An 18,893-nucleotide genomic window follows, 5' to 3' on the forward strand; every position below is an offset into this window, starting at 1 on the left:
CAGAAGGCACACCAGGACATTAAAATGAGCCATACACGCAACATGGTGGTTGCCAAGTTCATAGGTTAATGGTCAAAGCGGGCAAACATGTCTCCTGGGGTTTCCGGGGAAAGCTGTTGGTGTAGTGGGGTGGAGATGGGTAGCTGGCAGCTTCCGAGTGCTGTAATATACAACTCTCAATTACATTTGGTTAATACAGCACCTGCTTTCTTTGTCACCCTAAAATTAGGTGGATGATTCCGGCCTAACAGGAGAAAATGCCAGACTGGATGCTACAGAAGTGACGGAAGGGGGCCTGTTTCGCCAGAATATCTTAGGAGACCTGCTTCGTACTCCACATAAACAGTCACAGGTATTAGAAGGTTTTTGTTTTCATGCGGTACGCCTGGGAGGCAGCAAGGCTCAAGTTGTTATGAATGGAACGAGGAGGACGCTAAACATAATGAGGATGGCCTCCTGTAATCCAAACAACATGTGTGCCTTACCGTTTGCATTCTGCCTTTCCTTTAGGAATGATGGTTTCATTTATCTCCGTGTGAAATTCAGAGTATGACTCAAACCCTGCTCTATACTGATACCATTCCCTGTGCTCTGGCCAGTCTGTTTCTGTTCTTCTGGTGATGCAGTGTGGATGGACACAGCACTTTGAGAGCATTCGATCTCTGATGAGTCATTGCTAATGGTTGGAGTGATGTGTTAACTATGCAATGGCCTTTAATTTGGCTTTTACCTCCTAATCACACTTTTCATACCCGCACGGTAACCCTTACTTAAAGTTCCTCAATGTTTCTTATGTTTGTTCTTCATGCTGTATTTTGTGCTGCTGCCCGAGATTCAGAATAATAAATACATGGTTTTGAACTTACCAGCATTAGACCGAAGGGCTTGATTCACGCAAAGCAGGTATCTGGGTAATGAGTCATGACAAGGAACCACACTCTTAACTGACAATGTAATTAACATTTTGTTGGGAATGACTCCTGTGCAGGACCAGTAAGAGCCATGTTTGATGCCTCTGATTAAGCAAGATGTGGGTACAAGATGTTATCCCTGTCAGTAGAGATAGGGCTCCCCTTCCTCTTAGAGGGATGCTCATTAATTTCTTTAAGAACACTGCCATACGGTAGACATTAGAGAAAAGGTTTGGACTACATTTGCAATTGTTCGAGGTGGGATGGGCCTTCCCTTTTGACACTTAGAGCCTGAATATGATCTTATTGGATGGAATACTCCATCCGAAATGTGACAGATATCCCACCCACCGTATTACAATTCCAGTATATCCTATGGAAATTGTAATACAGCTGCAGAACATCCATCACATTAATGACAGATAATTCCAACTTCCAAGATCGTAATCAGGCCCTTAATTACAACCTTGTTTTGGATACTTCTGCCTGAAGCCAGCAGGCTCAATGCTGCCTGGAGTGCCTGCAGAGCAGCCCAAAATGTCATTTGAAAGGGACCCAACATAAATCAGTTCTCAAACCATAGATGATGGATCCTCATCCCCTCTCTTGAAAGTGTGTATAAAAGTGGGATCCAAACCACCAATCTTTGTTCCACTTCCAAGTTCTTCTGGACCAAGACAGGAGAGCTCTGCAGAGTACGCAAGGAGTTTATGGGTCACCAGGGCTATTGTCTGCATGAAAGTCAGTCACACACAGGGTTAAGGACATCAACTGACCACTGCACTTCTTGCTGGAGAGCTGAAGGTCTATCTATCTCCTGGGAGCCTGCCTGCTCAAAGAAGGAAGGAGGACTTCTAGTTCTGAAGTAGGAGATTCTCTCATAAAGCAAACGTCAGATATATATTCCTTTATGAGGACAACCCAGAATCTGTTGATGTCCTTTGGGATTAAAGCCAGAGAAGATCTGTGCTGTTAGGGGTGTCCTGGTCTCCCGCTGCATTCTTTGCAGTGGACTTCCTAATGAAAGGAAGCCAAGAAGTCATCCTGTGCTGTTTGATGCCCCTGCAGTGCTTAAAAACTTGTTGCTGCTATTGCTTGACCCCCTGCAAATGCTGAAGTGGAGCTGCTTTAAAGGGCGAAGCCTGTCCCGGCCTGGAAGAGACAATTGACTGATGAAACTCACCCACCCCATGTGAAGCTGACCTAGAGGACCACAATGAGCACTAGTTGGATCTGGGTCCAGAAGCAGCCACTCTAGTCCCAAGTGCAATTGCCACTTTGGTTTCTTGTCCACAGACATGCCACTGAGAGTGTGGGCGAGTCCAGCCTTATATTTCTTTTGATATTTTATTTATAAGGTGACATATATGTGGGGTAACCACCAATTACCCTTAGAGGTCAACACAAATCTTTGGACTCAGATTGGAGTGTGATAACGTCCTAACAATCAATAGTTCACACAATATCAAATCAATAAACATCACTTTCAATTTCAAGTCAGTAATTTATACGCAACCTGGACCTATGTGGCCATGAATCACCACACCAATTTGATAAAGTTTAAACATGTATTGCCCTTTAGATTGACAATGCTAAAATCACGTAAATCAAACACAAGACCAAGTGATAAAAGTACAAGAATAACACAGGCTGACCAAATTGTCAAAAGAATCTTAACCTTGACAGAATATTTATCATTAAACTTTCTAGAACCGCAATGCAGAATAATAACAATAACAGATGAATGATAGAAATAGAATACATTTAGTTATTGCAGATGAATTGGTTACAATAAAATAATATATACCAGTCAAATTGACATCCCTAACTATTACTCTAATTCGATAAGCATATTTGGGCTCCAAGCAAAAAGGAAAAAAGACAAAAATTAATTTGGAAATCATCTGACTATGGCACCAATCAAAAATAGCGGTTGGATTTTCTAAAGGGAGAAAAGAAAAATCTGTAAGTAAAGCAAATGCACATTTGGTCGCACCTCTCCTAAATGGATCAGCAACCAGAGATGTCTTCATCAATGGAGCATCTCCTGGTCTTCTTCATTGGGCAAAGGCATAATAGGGAACAGTTCAGTAAAGTTTGGCCTTAATGCATTTGAACTGACAGAATATTAGACAAAGAGCTAAGGAACCTAACACATCATTGTGCTAGCTTAGAAAAAGGAAATCTAGGCTTACATCATCTAAACCTTGCTACATTAAATCCCAGAAAGCAACTAGCTATGTTTTTATTGGTCAGAATATAGGGGGTTTTAGTATTCAACCAACAACTTCTGATCCACATTTCAAAAGTATCTTAATTCATTTTCTGCACCCACAATTGTCTTTTCTTCTCTGCTCCTGATCACTAGTTTCCGCAGTAGAATACAATTGTTACTGGTTATACATGAGCACTGTAGACTATTGTTCTTGGGTACACATTATCTCATCTGAGGAATACAGACAAATGTTACAACAGAAAAACATAACTTTTCCACAGTGAACAAGTCACACAGGATGCTTAGAGAAACATCATTTTGCGGAGTTAACACTTTTAATATTGCCTCTGGAAAATTACTAAAATGTGAGACCTTTTAAACTAGTGCTAAGCATAAAAAAAAAACATTTCATAATATTAAAACTAATAATTCTTTTAGTATATTCTTTTTTCAGTACAAGTTCTTATTAATAAAATGAAATACATTTTCATTAGACATTATTTTCTCCTATTAATACATGTTGTTCATGGTGTCCACCATATCAGTTGCACGTTTTTATTTATTAACACACAATTTCAATCCCAAATTTTCCCCATCATGATTACCAAAATATGTGTAAAATATGTTGAAAATAAAGCATCCATGAATGTCATTTTCTGCAGTAATATGTGCTGTTGAGATTTTCACAATCACTGTGTTTTTTGCCTTAAAGTTCACAGTTTTTATCAATGGAATACCATCTCAGTGCGCTGGAAATTGTGCATATTCTTGGGATCCTGCAAAAACTCCTGTTGTCTCTGGCATTAATCCAACTGAAGGTAAGTACTGAGAACACTGAATACATGTTTAGGATAAGGCCCCATTTTGAAATTTCGTAAAGGCGTAGTAGATTTTTATCCATGAGCATTTGGATGATTTAAGGTTCAACTGGGAATATTGAGGAACGGACGTAGACAAGGCATTCCCCACTAAGAGGAATCTCTTGGGAAACAAACATCTCTTAAAGAAGACACCCTCATTAATTTTAGCTGAATTAAAACATCAGAATTTAATCTGTTTTGTGAAAATAATTAATCTTGGTCCATTTATCTCTGTGGTTTCTGCCATTAGTCAAATACTAATACTGCTGCTACTACTACGACTACTACTACTACTACTAATAGTAATAATACTAATAATATACCAGTAATCGTTATTGTTAGGACATTTGCAATAATAATAGTAATGTTGGAAAGACAAGTACACATGGCCTATCTCAGTAAGCAACCATTATGTGTATATATAGATAGATATAGATATATAGATATAGGTTTTGAGACATAAAGGTTGAACATTCTGTGGGTCAGACATATCTAAAGGTAAGATCTGATTGGCTGCCACCACATCAATAAAGATGTAGCTACAGCCATTTTAGGACTCAGGGAATGTGTCCCTTTTTTCTGTAAACAACCTAAAAAACATATAGGGTGTCAGGGTAGGGATGCCCTGTCTCCCACCCAGGTGTGCGTCCTCCCAACCAACCCCCAGGCCATTGGGAGGCTCTGGGGAACCCACCTCTGGGGCAGCAATGCATTAAAGGGGAAGGGGGCCATAACATGGCACACCAAGTAACTCAATCAATTATAACTTGTGCCCTTAAAGTACCTATAACTCACATCCTCACCTTGCACTATTAATTACTTCAGATAATGTCACTCATGACATGTTCTGTGACAACACTGATAACATCACTACATTATCTAAAATGACCTCATAGAGGACAACATTGTGCATGGCGGTGGCTCGAGTTATAGTTACTTTAGCGCATGAGTTATAGTTACTAGAGATAACTATAACTGGTGAATTTCTGTGGTTTTCGTAGTTTAAAACAGTATATTTTAACTGATATTTTCACCAAAAAATATAACGTGTCTTCAACCTTTGACTTTTTCAGTGAAGAAATATGTTATTAAAACAAGGATTGTTTTAATTTGGCATTGCCCACTTTAAGATGCCTCAGTTTACACAAGTGTACAGAATACATTCTTACATAATAAAGACAGCTAGTTTGAGTCATTGTGTCATATTAACTAAAATGTTGCTCACCATTGGATTCTGGCCCTGCCTGCATCTGCGAGGTGCATTGACACATCTCAGAGACCTCTGCCTCAAGGCACGAAAATGCTTCCTTATAAATACATTGGATGATAACTTTTAGACTTCATGTCGTGAAGTAGCAGAACTCTCACTATGTGAGTTTTAAAGTATTATTTTCAAATTAAGCCCTAACTGAGATCTGTTGTGATTCCTGCCCATGATATACGACTCACAGATGAATTATGCTCCATGCATGACAACACAACGCAACGTGAAGACACAAACCCTAGACACTGAGGCCCTGATTATGTGTGGGCCGAAAGTGGGCGAGGTATTTCCTGCACCTGGTAAATAGCGATAACCTTTGCTGAAATATTTACTGGGTACCTCAGCATGGGGTAAATTCTGACTCATTACAAAGCTGGAGTTTTCAAAGGGAATTGATTTTAGTCCATAGATCATAATCTTTGGCCACTGTGTAGTTACAGTTCAGATACACTTTCAAATAAAAGGCATTTTATGATTTACCTATCCTTAATAGGTTTAAATGAAATTTGACAGTTCAAACTACCTTAGACAGCTAAGCTTCAGCATTTCGTGTTGTGTGAAGCTACATACAGGGTTATAAAAGAAAATGAGGATGGGGTGAAAAAAGGAAATTTTGCTCAACCTTACACCCCAAACAGCTTAATGTATTTACACCAACCTAAGCATGAATGTAGAACTTTCACCAGAATGCATGTTTTTTATTGCTTTGTTGTAAATCTTTTCAGTAGATATTAGCATTTTAAACGTTTAGTGGAGAAAGAGCAAGAAAATGTAGTGCAACATCCCAAATATAGTCTATCAAATAGTCAAATGTGGCCTGTATGATTCATTCAGAAAATCAGTGCCTTGTTGGAGTTTTCTATTTAAATCAAAAGCCTTTCAGGGAAGTCACTTTTATTTCAATTGGGATGTAGCGCTAAGCCAACCAAATAATTAACTGATGATTAACCAATGTCAGGTCATGTACGCTGTGTGTAAGCTGACTCAATATCATATAGAAAATCATATTGTACTCCCATTACTTTAACCACCTTTAGTGCTTACTGATACAGATGGACTTACTCTTCCAGACTTGGATTTATTTTCACCCTGTTTCTTCCATAAATAGATTTTTTTATCAACATTCTATTTACACTTTAGTCTTCCAGTTCTAGACATAAAAGAATTGCATAGTGGATGTTATCATCACTTCATAGTTTTTTTCAGTCCTGCACTCATGTTTCCACTCCTCTTTTTATTCTCAACATTCCTCCTGTACATCATTCCATTATTAACAAGTTAAGGGGTGTTTTATCTCCTTTAATCACTATGGCCCTCATTACGACCCTGGCGGTTTGTAACCGCCAGGGCCGCGGGACGCGGTGGCACCGCCGACAGGCCGGCGGTGCCCCGCGGGGCATTCTGACCGCGCCGGCTTAGCCGCGGTCAGATAAGGGAAACCGGCGGTCTCCCGCCGGTTTCCCGCTGCCCCCAAGGAATCCTCCAAGCCGGCGCAGCTTGCTGCGCCGGCTTGGGGATTCCGACTCCCCCTCCCGCCATCCAGTTCCTGGCGGTTCTCCCGCCGGGAACCGGATGGCGGGAGGGGGAGTCGTGGGGCCCCTGGGGGCCCCTGCAGTGCCCATGCCAATGGCATGGGCACTGCAGGGGCCCCCGTAAGAGGGCCCCGCTTGTATTTCACTGTCTGCATAGCAGACAGTGAAATACGCGATGGGTGCAGTAGCACCCGTCGCACCTTCCCACTCCGCCGGCTCGATTACGAGCCGGCTTCATGGTGGAAGGTCGTTTTCCCCCTGGGCTGGCGGGCGGCCTTTCGGCGGCCGCCCGCCAGCCCAGGGGAAAACTTGGAATGCCGGCCGCGGTCTTCAGACCGCGGTGCGGTATTCCTGCGGCGCAACTTTGGCGGGCGGCCTCCGCCGCCCGTCAAAGTTGTAATGAGGGCCTATATGTGCTAAGCATTTTTTACTCTTGTTCCATGTTGTACTTTACCGCCTTTAAACTTTACCTGGTTCAATAAATGCACTTTCGTCTATGCTTCGATTGTTGTATTTTTCTTTCTTTCTTTTTTTTTCTTTCTTTCTTTCTTTCTTTCTTTCTTTCTTTCTTTCTTTCTTTCTTTCTTTCTTTCTTTCTTTCTTTCCTTCTTTCTTTCTTTCTTTAGTACTATCCTGTACTATACTATAATATACAATACAAAATGTAATGTTACCAAGCATAGGTTTATGGCCAAAAATACCTCATCTACAGCTGCAAGAAATTCTCAAAAGGAATCCTGGCAGCATAAATTAATTTACTATTTTGAATTTCTCTGCCACAAATGCTGAGAAATCTACTGTAGAAAATCACATGCAGTGGAAATTGAGGGATAGACTCCACAGTTTGCCTTGTATATTTAAACATACCCAAAACATTTACATTTGTAGACATTGACAAAATTGAATATTGCAACATATGAAAACATCCTGATATGTTTTCTTCCCAAGACACACAAGTAAATACATTTTATTCAGTAAAAGAAAACAACACTATGAAATGCATCCTTTTTTATCCATGCTATGGAAAGGAAAAACACAGAAGAGAAGCATGCATGTAGGAACTCGCTTGTGCAATTTTAAAAGCTGCAGTTTCTTCAGCAACATTCAAAATGGATGTCAATGCAAGCAGGCTGTGGCCCAGTAATTTACATGTGTGACCTAGTAATGCTAACCTAAACACATGTAAATAAACATTGTTTTCTAATTAATAAAACACGTTTACAGGGATGTAGAGGCAGAGCTGAAATATGTATCCCCCAGGAAAATTGTGTTTCTATACAGGTCTCTATTTCCCCTTTGCATATTTCTCCACTGTACAGAATTGCAAACAGTGGGAATAGGAGCCTGGAGAATGTGTACACGTGGAAACCCATGCCTGATGCGCATTAAAGATGTGCCTCTGGTAATATTTGAACTGAAAAAACATTCAAACAATGTTCAGGTTGAGATGTAAATTTGTGCCCATACTTTCTTCATGAATCACAGACAGTGACTCTTTTTTTCCAATTTCCTTTCAATTACTAATTTTGGAATCAAGGCTGTCTTTCATCCTTGCTTAGTTTGTCGCTGTGTTCCCAGTCTCTCTTTCTCTCTATCACTCACTCTCTCTAAAACAGTTTAATGTTGTAATTTGTACTAACTAATCTTCTTTCACTCAACACAGAGACGGAAACAAGTGTTGTTCTGGAAGGAAGTGCCAATGAAGGTATGTGACCGCAATATTGTTGTCCATATTTATGTTTCTACGTATTAAATGTGCTACCAGTATATGGCCCACATCTCTTTTTAATGTTTAACTGCTGAATTCTAGATTAGTTTGGTTAGGTAGAGGTGAGGAAATTGCTGAGTCAATGCCTCTTTGAAAGGGATTTTATCATGACAATGTTCAAGAGTCAGCAAGCCTTCTCAAGGCAGAGAATAACATTTTGACTTTGATAAACTAATTATATATTTAGCACAGTGATAATGTGACTATGTGATGTAGTAGTACCCCTGATGGTTGTATGTGTTTGACACAAAAAATAGACATGATGAAACTGACTAAGAACAATTAAAAAGTGATGGGAAGAATTCTTGAATAATTTTCAGCCACATTCCAGCAATTGTATGGAATCTAACATCTAACATATCGCTCCTACTGAGTGCCAGAAGTAATGCTTCATCACTAACCACATATTTATATCAGACAAAAACTAATTAAAATTTCACATAAGGATTCCTGATAGGCATAAATGCTGTGCTACTGCGGATTCCTCTGCCACAAGCATAGGAAGTCTATGGTAGTAAATCACATGCAATCAGAAGTAAGCGCTAGAAGAGGTAGCTTGACTTTTAAGCTTGTGAACACCCCCAAACATGTACATTTGTGGGCATTCACAAACTCCCAGTGGAACACTTGTACATTAGAAGTAGTCCAGTTCAGGGCTGGTGTCAACTCCCTTCCAGAAAGAGAAGGGGAATGGATCACTCGAAGATTTGCTCAGAATATAGATAAAGGTCTCCAGGCGGAAACTGTTTTTCCTATTAGAAAAACAATTGTATTTGTAAAGGGGGCTTCATTTTACCTGTTCATAACTCTATGTGTTACACACTCCAGGAGCCTAGGTATGTGTCACATGACCTTCCCAGACATACATCTTGAAACCTAGGCCGGAAACTGCCTTGCAGGCATACTTCTAGGAATGTTATGCAAATAAAAAAAAAACAGAAGCAAAAGTATATTCAGGCGGAGATGTAAATCCCTACCCATATTTTAACATTTTTACACAAACTGAACACATCGATTCTTTTTATGGACTGGCTTCACAGCCCAGATGTCATTTAGAGGCAATGTGTAAAGTATTTGTGTAACACTTAAAACCATAAAACGGTGAAAACACCCCACAAAAATAGTCCATATCAGGTTAGAATACTGTAGCTTAAGTAAATGAACAAAACAAGACCAAAATGACAAAAAAACAATAAGTATATCCTGAGGTATGCAATTTTGAAGATCTAGATGAAAATAGCTCATAAAAGCTCAAAGCTCCAACTGTGGCAATCTGGTCATGCCAGACCGGGACAAAGTCACAAGTTCAGGTCCTCTGCAATAGAACATGGGTCAGCAACAGGAATCCACCTGCTCCAGCTGAATACAGTACCTTAAATCCTGGTGTGCGGTCTGTGCGGCATTGCTTTGTGTTCAGAGAAGGACCACAGAAGTCAGAGCATCTTAGGCCCACTTCCAGTAGTCCAAAACTGGGGTGGCACCACTTAGCAAGGTAGATTTGCAGATGACAGAGTATAGGTGCTGTAGCAGGTGCGATGGAAGTCTTCTGTGTCCCTGAGACCTCCAGCAAACTCTTGGATTTACTTTGGTTCTGGGTTGGAGAGATGCAGGTCAAGTCCTTCTCACTACCAGGCAAGGAGGGTAGCAGGCCAGCACAGCAGACAGGAGTCTAACAGAGTGACAGTCCTTTCAGCAGCACAGCAGTCCTTCTTCTTGGCAGAGTACCCACAGGTCCAGATGTGTACTGGAGTGGTATCTGTGGTCCAGTATTTATGCTTTGGTACCCTGTGGTCCAGTATTTATGCTTTGGTACCCTGGTTCTGGAAGATGGGAAAAGCTTCTAAATTGTTACTTTGAAGTACAAAGACGTTCCTTCATCCCTGACCCTGGCTTCAAGCTGGCTGGAGTGAAAATACAGGGTTGCTAAGCCCTTTGTGTGTGCACATGGTACAGCCTATTCAGGTGCAAGTGAGGCTGTGCTTAGCTCCGCCCCCATGAAGCCAGTTAATTGCCCATCAGCGCCTATTAAGTCACACCTAAGCTCCCTGCACCAGTTCAGTTGCCATCCCATCCCAGACATGTATTGGAGACAGGGTGCAGGCATCCAGGGCTTAAGAGCAGGAAAATGCCAAATTTCTAAAAGTGGCATTTTCAAAACTGTAATAATAAATCTGACTTTATTATTAAAGGGGATTTATCATTACAATTCAATAGGCACTAAACATGACACGTCTACCCCTTCCCAATCAGGAATTACATCCTATTAAATGTAATAAGGAATCCCATCAGATCATCCTTTTGGAGGGGTAGGCCTCAAAGTAGTGAAAAATTTATTTGAGAGTTCCTCACTACCAGGACATGTAAAACTTAAATGTTTAGGTCCTACGTTTTAATTGCATACCACCCTGACCTATGGGCTTCCTAAGGCCTACCTTAGGGGTGGCATATGTAATGAGAGGGGAGTTTAAGACTTGGCAAGGTGTTTTAAATTGCACACCGACATAGCAGTGGAACACTGCATTCAGGTTGCAGAGGCAGGCTGGGGACAAGTTTTAAAGTGCTACTTGAGTGGGTGGCACAAGCATTGCTGCAGGCCCTCTAGTAACATTTAATTTACAGGCTCTGGGCACATGTATTGCACTTTAGTAGGGACTTATGAGTAAAGTAAATATGCCAATCAGGTATACACCAAATAGACCATGTTTTAGGGAGAGAGCACATGCACTTTAGCACAGGTTGGCAGTGGTAAAGTGCCCAGAGTCCTAAGGCCAACAAAACCGAATTCAGCAAAAAGTCGAGGGAAAAGGCAAAAGGTTTGGGGGTGACCTGTGGAGAGGGCCATTTCCAACATGATCCCTCTCCAGCATAAAGCCAGGGTAGAATAATCAATAACTTGATGAACTTCCCTGCTTAGGCGATAGAACGTGGACAATGGTCCTCTACTGCCGGAGCACTTCTGAGTTCTATGCCTCTCTGAATATAGTTGGACCCCGCTGTTTGCTCTCTCCTGAGTCACTGAACTGACCCATGGGGATCCTTTCTTCTCATCTGTGGACCCTATCTGTGCAGCACCTATCCTTAATTTACTCACAGATGCATCCCAGTAGTCATACAGTACCACCATGGCCAACAACATGATGTCGCCCATTCCACCCCCTGGAACAGACTTCTGTCCCCAATCCAAGGATAACTCTGGTCTTCAGAACAACAACAAACAGAGGCCAGCTGTGAGTTTCGGGACCCAGGCCCCAGGCCATCCAGGGGTCATAGACCTATGTGGTTTCTAAGAGTGGGGGTGTAGTAACCACAGGTATCTTGTACCGCTTCTCCACTCCACCTCATACCAGTTCAGGGGTGGTAGCCTGAAACTGGTCCTTCAACCCAGGGTCTGTACCCTTAGGTAGAACATGGTTGTGACAAACCATGACTTCCATTATTCTCCCCAAGGGAAACACATTCTGTATGTGTTGTGCAAGACTCTGCCTGGTGCAGGTCCCCAGCCCTCTCTCCCTGTGACAGCATATGGAGCCCCCCCAGGCCGGAAGTGGCCTAACCATGGTCAGTCTTGGGAGCACTGACCTAAGAGCTGACAACCCCTGACCCACTGGTATTCCCACTGTGGACAGTTTCCACCTCCTGCCCCTCCGTCTGGGTCTCTGTACCCTCTGTTATGAAGTGGTACCCCCCCAGAAGACAGAACTGGTAAGTCGCTTGTGGCAGCCACCCCCTGTAGCTCTCCTGACACTGTGCGACTCCCATCATTAGATGGTCTCCTGGCACTGACCAGGTCCTCCACTTGTGCCCCCTCTGAGAGCAAGCCAAGCACTGTGGCTGGAAATATGGCACCCTGGGCCTCTGCCCACCCCCCTTCTCCTACTTTTGGAAGGGACATGGGACCCTTTTTCCTCCTTACTATTCTGGGACCTGTCTGAGTTACTGTGTACCACCCCTACCCACTGCTAGGGGAACCAGAGCCACCTTCATTAGGCTAATTCCCCAATGCCATCCGAAACACTCTGATACTCACCCAGAGGTCTGCCTCCCCTGCAAGCTTCCTGGAGTCAGAGAACTTAATCGACCAGGTGTTGGCATAGCTCTGGTAAACAGTGACTGAACATGTGTTCTCTAGCAATCAAACTGTACAGCCCTTCAAAGGTTTTTACAATACTACCCTTCACACAACCATCCAGTGCCTTGCAAAAGTAACCTACAAAATCCCCCCAGATTTAGTGAAACAGTTTCTAACTGCCCCTGAATCTCAACCTAAACACTTCTGTGATGAATCCCTACTTCTTGGTAGGGGTCTTCTTCATGGTAGGGTACCTCAGCTACCTCAACCTGTCTCCCTTCTTTAGGACCAGCAGGGAGTCCCTCCCATTATGAGGCATATGATTCCAAAGGCCACCTCCCCAATACCCTACAGGGATCCTTGGTAACACCAGAGCTACTTCATATGTTTGAAACCATTTGCTTATGTCACCCCCTCCTTGAAGTTAGGCACCAAGTCTCTGGGTATGTGGACTCTTTCTTCTGCACTGGACACAGTAGATTTGCTGCCATCATTTTTGCTAGAATTTATCAGCTGTTTGATCTTAAAGCCAAGCTCCTTGAGGCTCAGTTCATGAGCCAGCAAGACCTTTGTGTCCGCGAAGGCTCTCTCAGCCTCAGCTTTTCTCTCTTCTGCAGCCAGCAGGGCCAGCTCCAGCCCTTTGTCCCTCTCAGCCTGTCTGTTCATTAACTCCTAATGAGAGAGGATTTGGGAGGAGCCACAGGCCAGGCAATTATGTAAAAACCACCAGGAAAGGGTTTTTAGCTCGACCATATGTTTGGAGCCATGTTTTGATTGGGCAGAAGTTGTGTGCTTCCACAACAAAAATGCTTGCCCTCCACACAGCTGTGATAATTTTGCTTATTTCTGTCTACCTTAGCTTGACCTTTAAGGGACACACACATGCCATTGTAATGCTATTAAAGTGTCTTAGATAACTAGATCATTTATGCTGTTTCTCGCTGGTAGCAGCATAGATAGAAGGAGGCAGCCACTAATGTATATGGATTATTTAGGTCTGGCTTGACTGTGCATTCATTAGCCTGGCCCACTGGCATTGCAAGTTCTTGTTCTTGTTTACTAGTGCATACCCTAGTAATTATTAAGGCTGTCACTTCTCCCCAGCTTGTCAATGTTTTTTTCAAATGATATCAGGCAGATTAATAACTTCTAGAGATATTAGCTCCCACATCATTGCAGTTCTTTTGCCAATATTGCATTCACCAGTCTGTCTTGAGAAGAGGGTCACTTACCAGGATAAATCTTTGCAGAAATTCAGTTTCCGATTTCAAGAGTAATCCAAAATGGCCCTTCATATTATGTCACCCCATGTACAGCTGTGACTGTTAATCCATCTCACACATTCAGATCAATATTATACCCTTATTATTATGCCTGCTTTTTATGATTAAGGTGTACAGAAGAATCTCTGTATACCACTCATATGCCATTTACGTCATTAATTTTAATACCCAGACTGTGAGATGTTTCCATTCATTCATTGTGGTGTCAATGTATAATAATGTTTAATGTACACAACTGACTGTTAGGTTCATTTGATTAAATAAATATTTGGTGATTGTTGGGTTAAAGTTTGTAGGTAAAGGATTCCATTATGATTATTCCTAAGCCACAACAAGTCTTCTCAGCTCAGAATACTATATTTTGTAAGTGTAGTAAATGTGTGTTCTTAGGGCCATATGTACGAACACATTTTCCCATAGACACAGAATGGGTAAAACCCTTTGCTACATCTGGCCCTTAGTGCTCATTTCACTTCATAGGATTTAACACTATTTAGAACAACATAAAGTGGTTATCGAGGCAAGCATGGATTTGCTGCATAGATTTCCAGGCCTTCTCTTTAAGAGATCTAGGGCCTGATTCATAGAGGTAAACCTAAACTTTGTGTAAATTTACACTTTATATGAAATTTACAAACTACTACAGAGTTTTACGGCTCAGGACTTGATTAAGAAAGCTAAACTTACACTTTGGTCTGAGTTTATGATTGTTTGCTATTTTACTAATATTTCCCTTTTTCCTTACTTTTTCCAAACTGCAATTTTTGTCATAGCTCATTGCTCTGGAAAATACAAAATAGAGACATTTACTCATTTACTGCCTGCTGCCACTGATAGATGGTGCTGGATAATAGGCACTTGAAACTGATTAATTGATGGCAGTTGCTATTGATGTTCATGGTTGTTCTTGTATGCTTCACAGATGCATTTGTGGAAGGAATGAATTTAACAATTTCAGGCTCTGGGTTTGCTGGAAGCACAGGCAATGACAACACTTCGGTATTCATTGGCCCATTCAGATGCCCAATCATTTCTATATCTGGTAGGTTGGTTTGTGGCAATCCACTGTTTAAATAGTGTTCAACATCATTTAATAAAACACTAACCTTTGACATGTATGATGTGAAACAATGTAATAATAAACTGTATTTGATAACGAAACTGAAATTGTTTGTAGACACGTATATGGTACTTCTATTGGCCGAACCTAGCTAACTGGCACTGGAGCTCTGTACATGGTCAAGTCAAAAAGTGATAGGTGAGGTAGCTGGTTTGTGGACCGTTGATGCACTGTGATGAACTGTTCTCTAAAGATGTGTCTTCAGCTCTTTCCTAAACTCAGGGACCATTTGGGAAGTCCTGATGGGCACAGGGATGTTGTTCAAGATTCTGGGTAGATGGGTACAAAATACATGCTGCCATGTCTTTTTTTTCTTTTTTGCTCTTGGTCTACAAGACCTGCGAGTGTGCTGAGAACCACCGGAAATGATGAGCTTTTCTGTAAGATGAAGGGGTACTTGCCATGATGGCTTTGTAAATAATGCAGCTGTTTATGGTCTGGCTTGACAGTGCAGCTGTTGCCAAACAATTATGTGAGCGTCACTATAAAGGAGCTCTCACGACACCCACATCTTGGGAGCCAAGAGTATATGTTTTGATTGGACAGAAGTTGTGTGCGTCCACAAAAAATGTATGTGTCCTCCACACAGCTGTGATCATTTTGTTTATGTGCCCAGCTGCCTGAGCATGAGCTTTCATGAGCACACAACACATTGTAATGCTATTAAAGCATCTTAGATATGTTTTGGTGGTTTTCTCTGACAGCAGCACAGATGGGAGGAGGGCAGCCATTAACCTGCATGGATTTTTAGGTCTGGCCCAATAATGCAACTGTTGCCTAACCTTTTAACGTATACCAATATTATTATACAGTTCTTTCCTTCTACACAAATACATATCATTTCCCATTATATTTACTTGTAATTCTACACATTGCCATACAACATTCCTTTAAGGGTAGACCTATTGGCATTGCCAATTCCTGTTTGAAGATAGTGGGGAATGGCAAGGGGGGCCAGTGGTGTTCAATCATGTAGCAGTGTATAGGAGGCCTTAAGTGTGCCAATGTGGAAGCTAGGAGGCCACGGAGTGGGGTGTTACCAATACCTAAATGCAAGAATATGAGTGCTTGCACACCAGTTCTGAAGTTGATTCCTGTAGGAAAATTTCATTTTCATTAGAAAAGAGTGCTGGTACCAGATGGTCTTTGTGTTTTGCAAATGTATTCCTTGAGGGTGAGTTTGGTCTCCAAGGTGAATTCAAGTGACTTGTAATTCAGTGAAAGTTGACGTTAGAAGCCATCAATGCTCAAGTGATTGAGCCAGGTCTGTACTGTCTCTTGTTTATTGTTCTTGGCAATTAACAGGAATGTTGTCTTGATTGGGTTGAGCTTCAGTTTGGTGCTTAACATCCAGGTCTGGAGGATAACCAGGCAGTGTATGAACTGTTGGATGTCTGAAGCAGAATAGACTTTCAGGAAGAGTTGTGTATCATTAGTGTGTTGGTCAATTTGGAAGCTGTTATCTGTGAGAAGAGTACCAAGCGGCTCGATGTAGAGGTTGAAGATGACGGGACAGAAATGAATCCTGGGGGATTCCGCAGGTGATGGGGACCTTGTGGGACCTCGAGGTGTCCATGTGAATTGGTGTTAGTTGTAAAAGTAGTAGGAGGAGAGCCAGTGAAGGACATTGCTGGTCAATCCTTTTGGAGACTCCAGGGCTTGCACAAGTGTGGGATACTCAAAGGCAGCTGAGAGGGCCAGCAATATCGGGAGGCAGAGATCATTTTCATCTGTGGTCAAGCTGTGTCTTCTGCAATGTGTAAGTTAGCAGTGTCCATGCTGCAATGTGACCTGAATCCAGACTGGAAGTCGTGCAGGAAAATTTTAGTACTGATGTGATCTTGGAGTTGAACATATGCTGTTTTTTCAATGATCTTGCCAGTGAATGGTAGGTGAATGATGGGCTGGTAGTTGCCAAGGTCATCAGGGACTAGCTTAAGTTTCTTTAGGCGTGGGAGGATCTGGGCCATTCTGATAGTTTCTGGGAAGATGTATTGATTGAGGGAGGCTTTGACCATGGTAAGTAGGCACAAAACAGTGTCCCCAGATAGAGTTTTGATGAAGTATAAATGAGGCATTATAATCATAAGAAGTAGCTTGAGGGAGTTGAGTTTGTTGCTGAGATCTGTGAGAGATAGGACTTTTAAGGATGGCCCTTGTGACATTCTGTGGTAAGGGGTGGGCATTAAAGATGAAGCAGGCCTGGTGTTGTCAGTGTTCTGTTAGATCTTCTGTATCCTTAAAAGGTTGATGTCATTGCACTTTTCAGTGGAGTGAGAAATAGATGGGCCAGGCAGGGTTGATGAAGTGCTTGATTGTTTTAAAGTGTTCCTCCTTCGTTGGCTTTCTCTGATGTGATGAATTGTCTGCATGTTGAGCGGAGGGATTAATTTGAGGGATCTGAAGGTATAGTCTTCTCTTTTGGACTCAACTTGGGTCTTTTAGGATGCTGAGTAGGGAGATAGTGATGTTGAAGTGGTCGGTCCAGTGGAGGGGTATTGATGGTTTCCATTCGGTTGTAGATTGGAAGTTCGGAGGACAAGGTTGCGGATGTGGCCTTTGAAGTGTGTTGTTTGTGTGACATGCTATACTGCAATAAGTGTGCCAATGAGGTTGAGTATGGTGTCTTGTGTTTTGTGAGCTTGAGCTGTTTGGGAGGTTGGAAGTCACCCATGAGGGCTTTTTGGGCATGTTAGATAAACAAGATGATAAGGGGATCTGGGAATTCATCAGTGAAGTCTTTGTTCTGCCTGGGAGGCATTTAGATGAGATGGAAGATGGTGGTCTAAGTTGCTCAGAATGGGAAATGGCATGTCAACAGCTCCATGGTGTTGAATGTTATTAATTCCTTGCCTTGGGTGCAGGACCAGGAGGATGTATGGATGACAGTGAGACCTCCTCCCTTCTTATGTGCTTCGATTTCTTTGAGATGAAGGAATCGACAACAGTGAATCAGTTCAAACACGATCATCCCTGTTCTTTGTACGCAAATTCAACTTGTTATTGATCTCTGCCCTTTGACCTTCTGCTAACACCTATTGGAAAGAAAACTACACAACTGAGTAGCTAATCAAACAACATGCTATTCAAACATTGTATAGTCTTTCATTGATCAACATTTAAGCACAATATCTAAATAGGAAAATTTTAAAATTCTAGTGTGACTTACACATACACAAGAGGGTACTCCACTTATTAAATAAATTGAAGTTTTAAATTAGTATTTTTTTCTAGAAATATTTTTCCCCCAACAATATTACTACTCTACTACATTACATGGTGCGTCAGGTGTTTCTGCTGGTAACTGCCTATGTGTTCTTGCTTTTGTGCAATCTGGCAATGTGTGAATGTTCTGCAACGAAACAGTCGAAGGCAGAGCCTGAGCTGTGATTATCTTCTGTTTCTGGAGGGGTATCAATACCTCTGACCCACCTAATAAAATAAACCTATGTGTAATTAGATGTCATATTTCTTTTTTGTGTTACTGATTTCACCTTGCTTCTTTCGGTCACTCCTGAGCATTCTTTTCAGACCACTGTATCTATTTACTTATTTAATTATTTAGTTATGAACAGACACTCAGTGAGTATTTACGACACTCAGATCACATTCCTTCATTCTCATAGAATGCTTTTTTCTCAAGAAAGTGACTATATGTGGCATGGCTTTTCCATCCTAGCTGCCAAGACTTAGTAGTCATTCCTCAAGCAGCTTTGCAAGGAAGCCAAACAAATGATATTCAAAATCCAAAGCTGCAGCAGTGTAATTAATAGTGCTTTGCAGCAGAGCCCAACAGTTAGCCAGTAAACAAAGCAAAATTTAGAAGGCAAACAAAGTCAGTCATATGCTTATGGTCACCTATGTGTGACTT

At 41.8% G+C, this 18,893-nt stretch overlaps 1 protein-coding gene across 2 annotated transcripts in view; it reads left to right on the plus strand.

Moving 5' to 3' along the window:
* Positions 1–18,893, plus strand: part of LOC138282759 (fibrocystin-L-like) — a 455,872-nt gene that overhangs the window by 144,054 nt on the left and 292,925 nt on the right. For both annotated transcript variants that reach the window (XM_069220630.1, XM_069220631.1), the window contains exons 27-30: positions 230–352; positions 3,839–3,944; positions 8,446–8,487; positions 14,825–14,944. In XM_069220630.1, coding sequence (XP_069076731.1) covers positions 230–352; positions 3,839–3,944; positions 8,446–8,487; positions 14,825–14,944 — 391 coding nt within the window. The remainder of the gene's footprint in view (positions 1–229; positions 353–3,838; positions 3,945–8,445; positions 8,488–14,824; positions 14,945–18,893) is intronic.

Source organism: Pleurodeles waltl, chromosome 2_2 (assembly GCF_031143425.1).
Source record: "Pleurodeles waltl isolate 20211129_DDA chromosome 2_2, aPleWal1.hap1.20221129, whole genome shotgun sequence".
NCBI lineage: Eukaryota > Metazoa > Chordata > Amphibia > Caudata > Salamandridae > Pleurodeles > Pleurodeles waltl.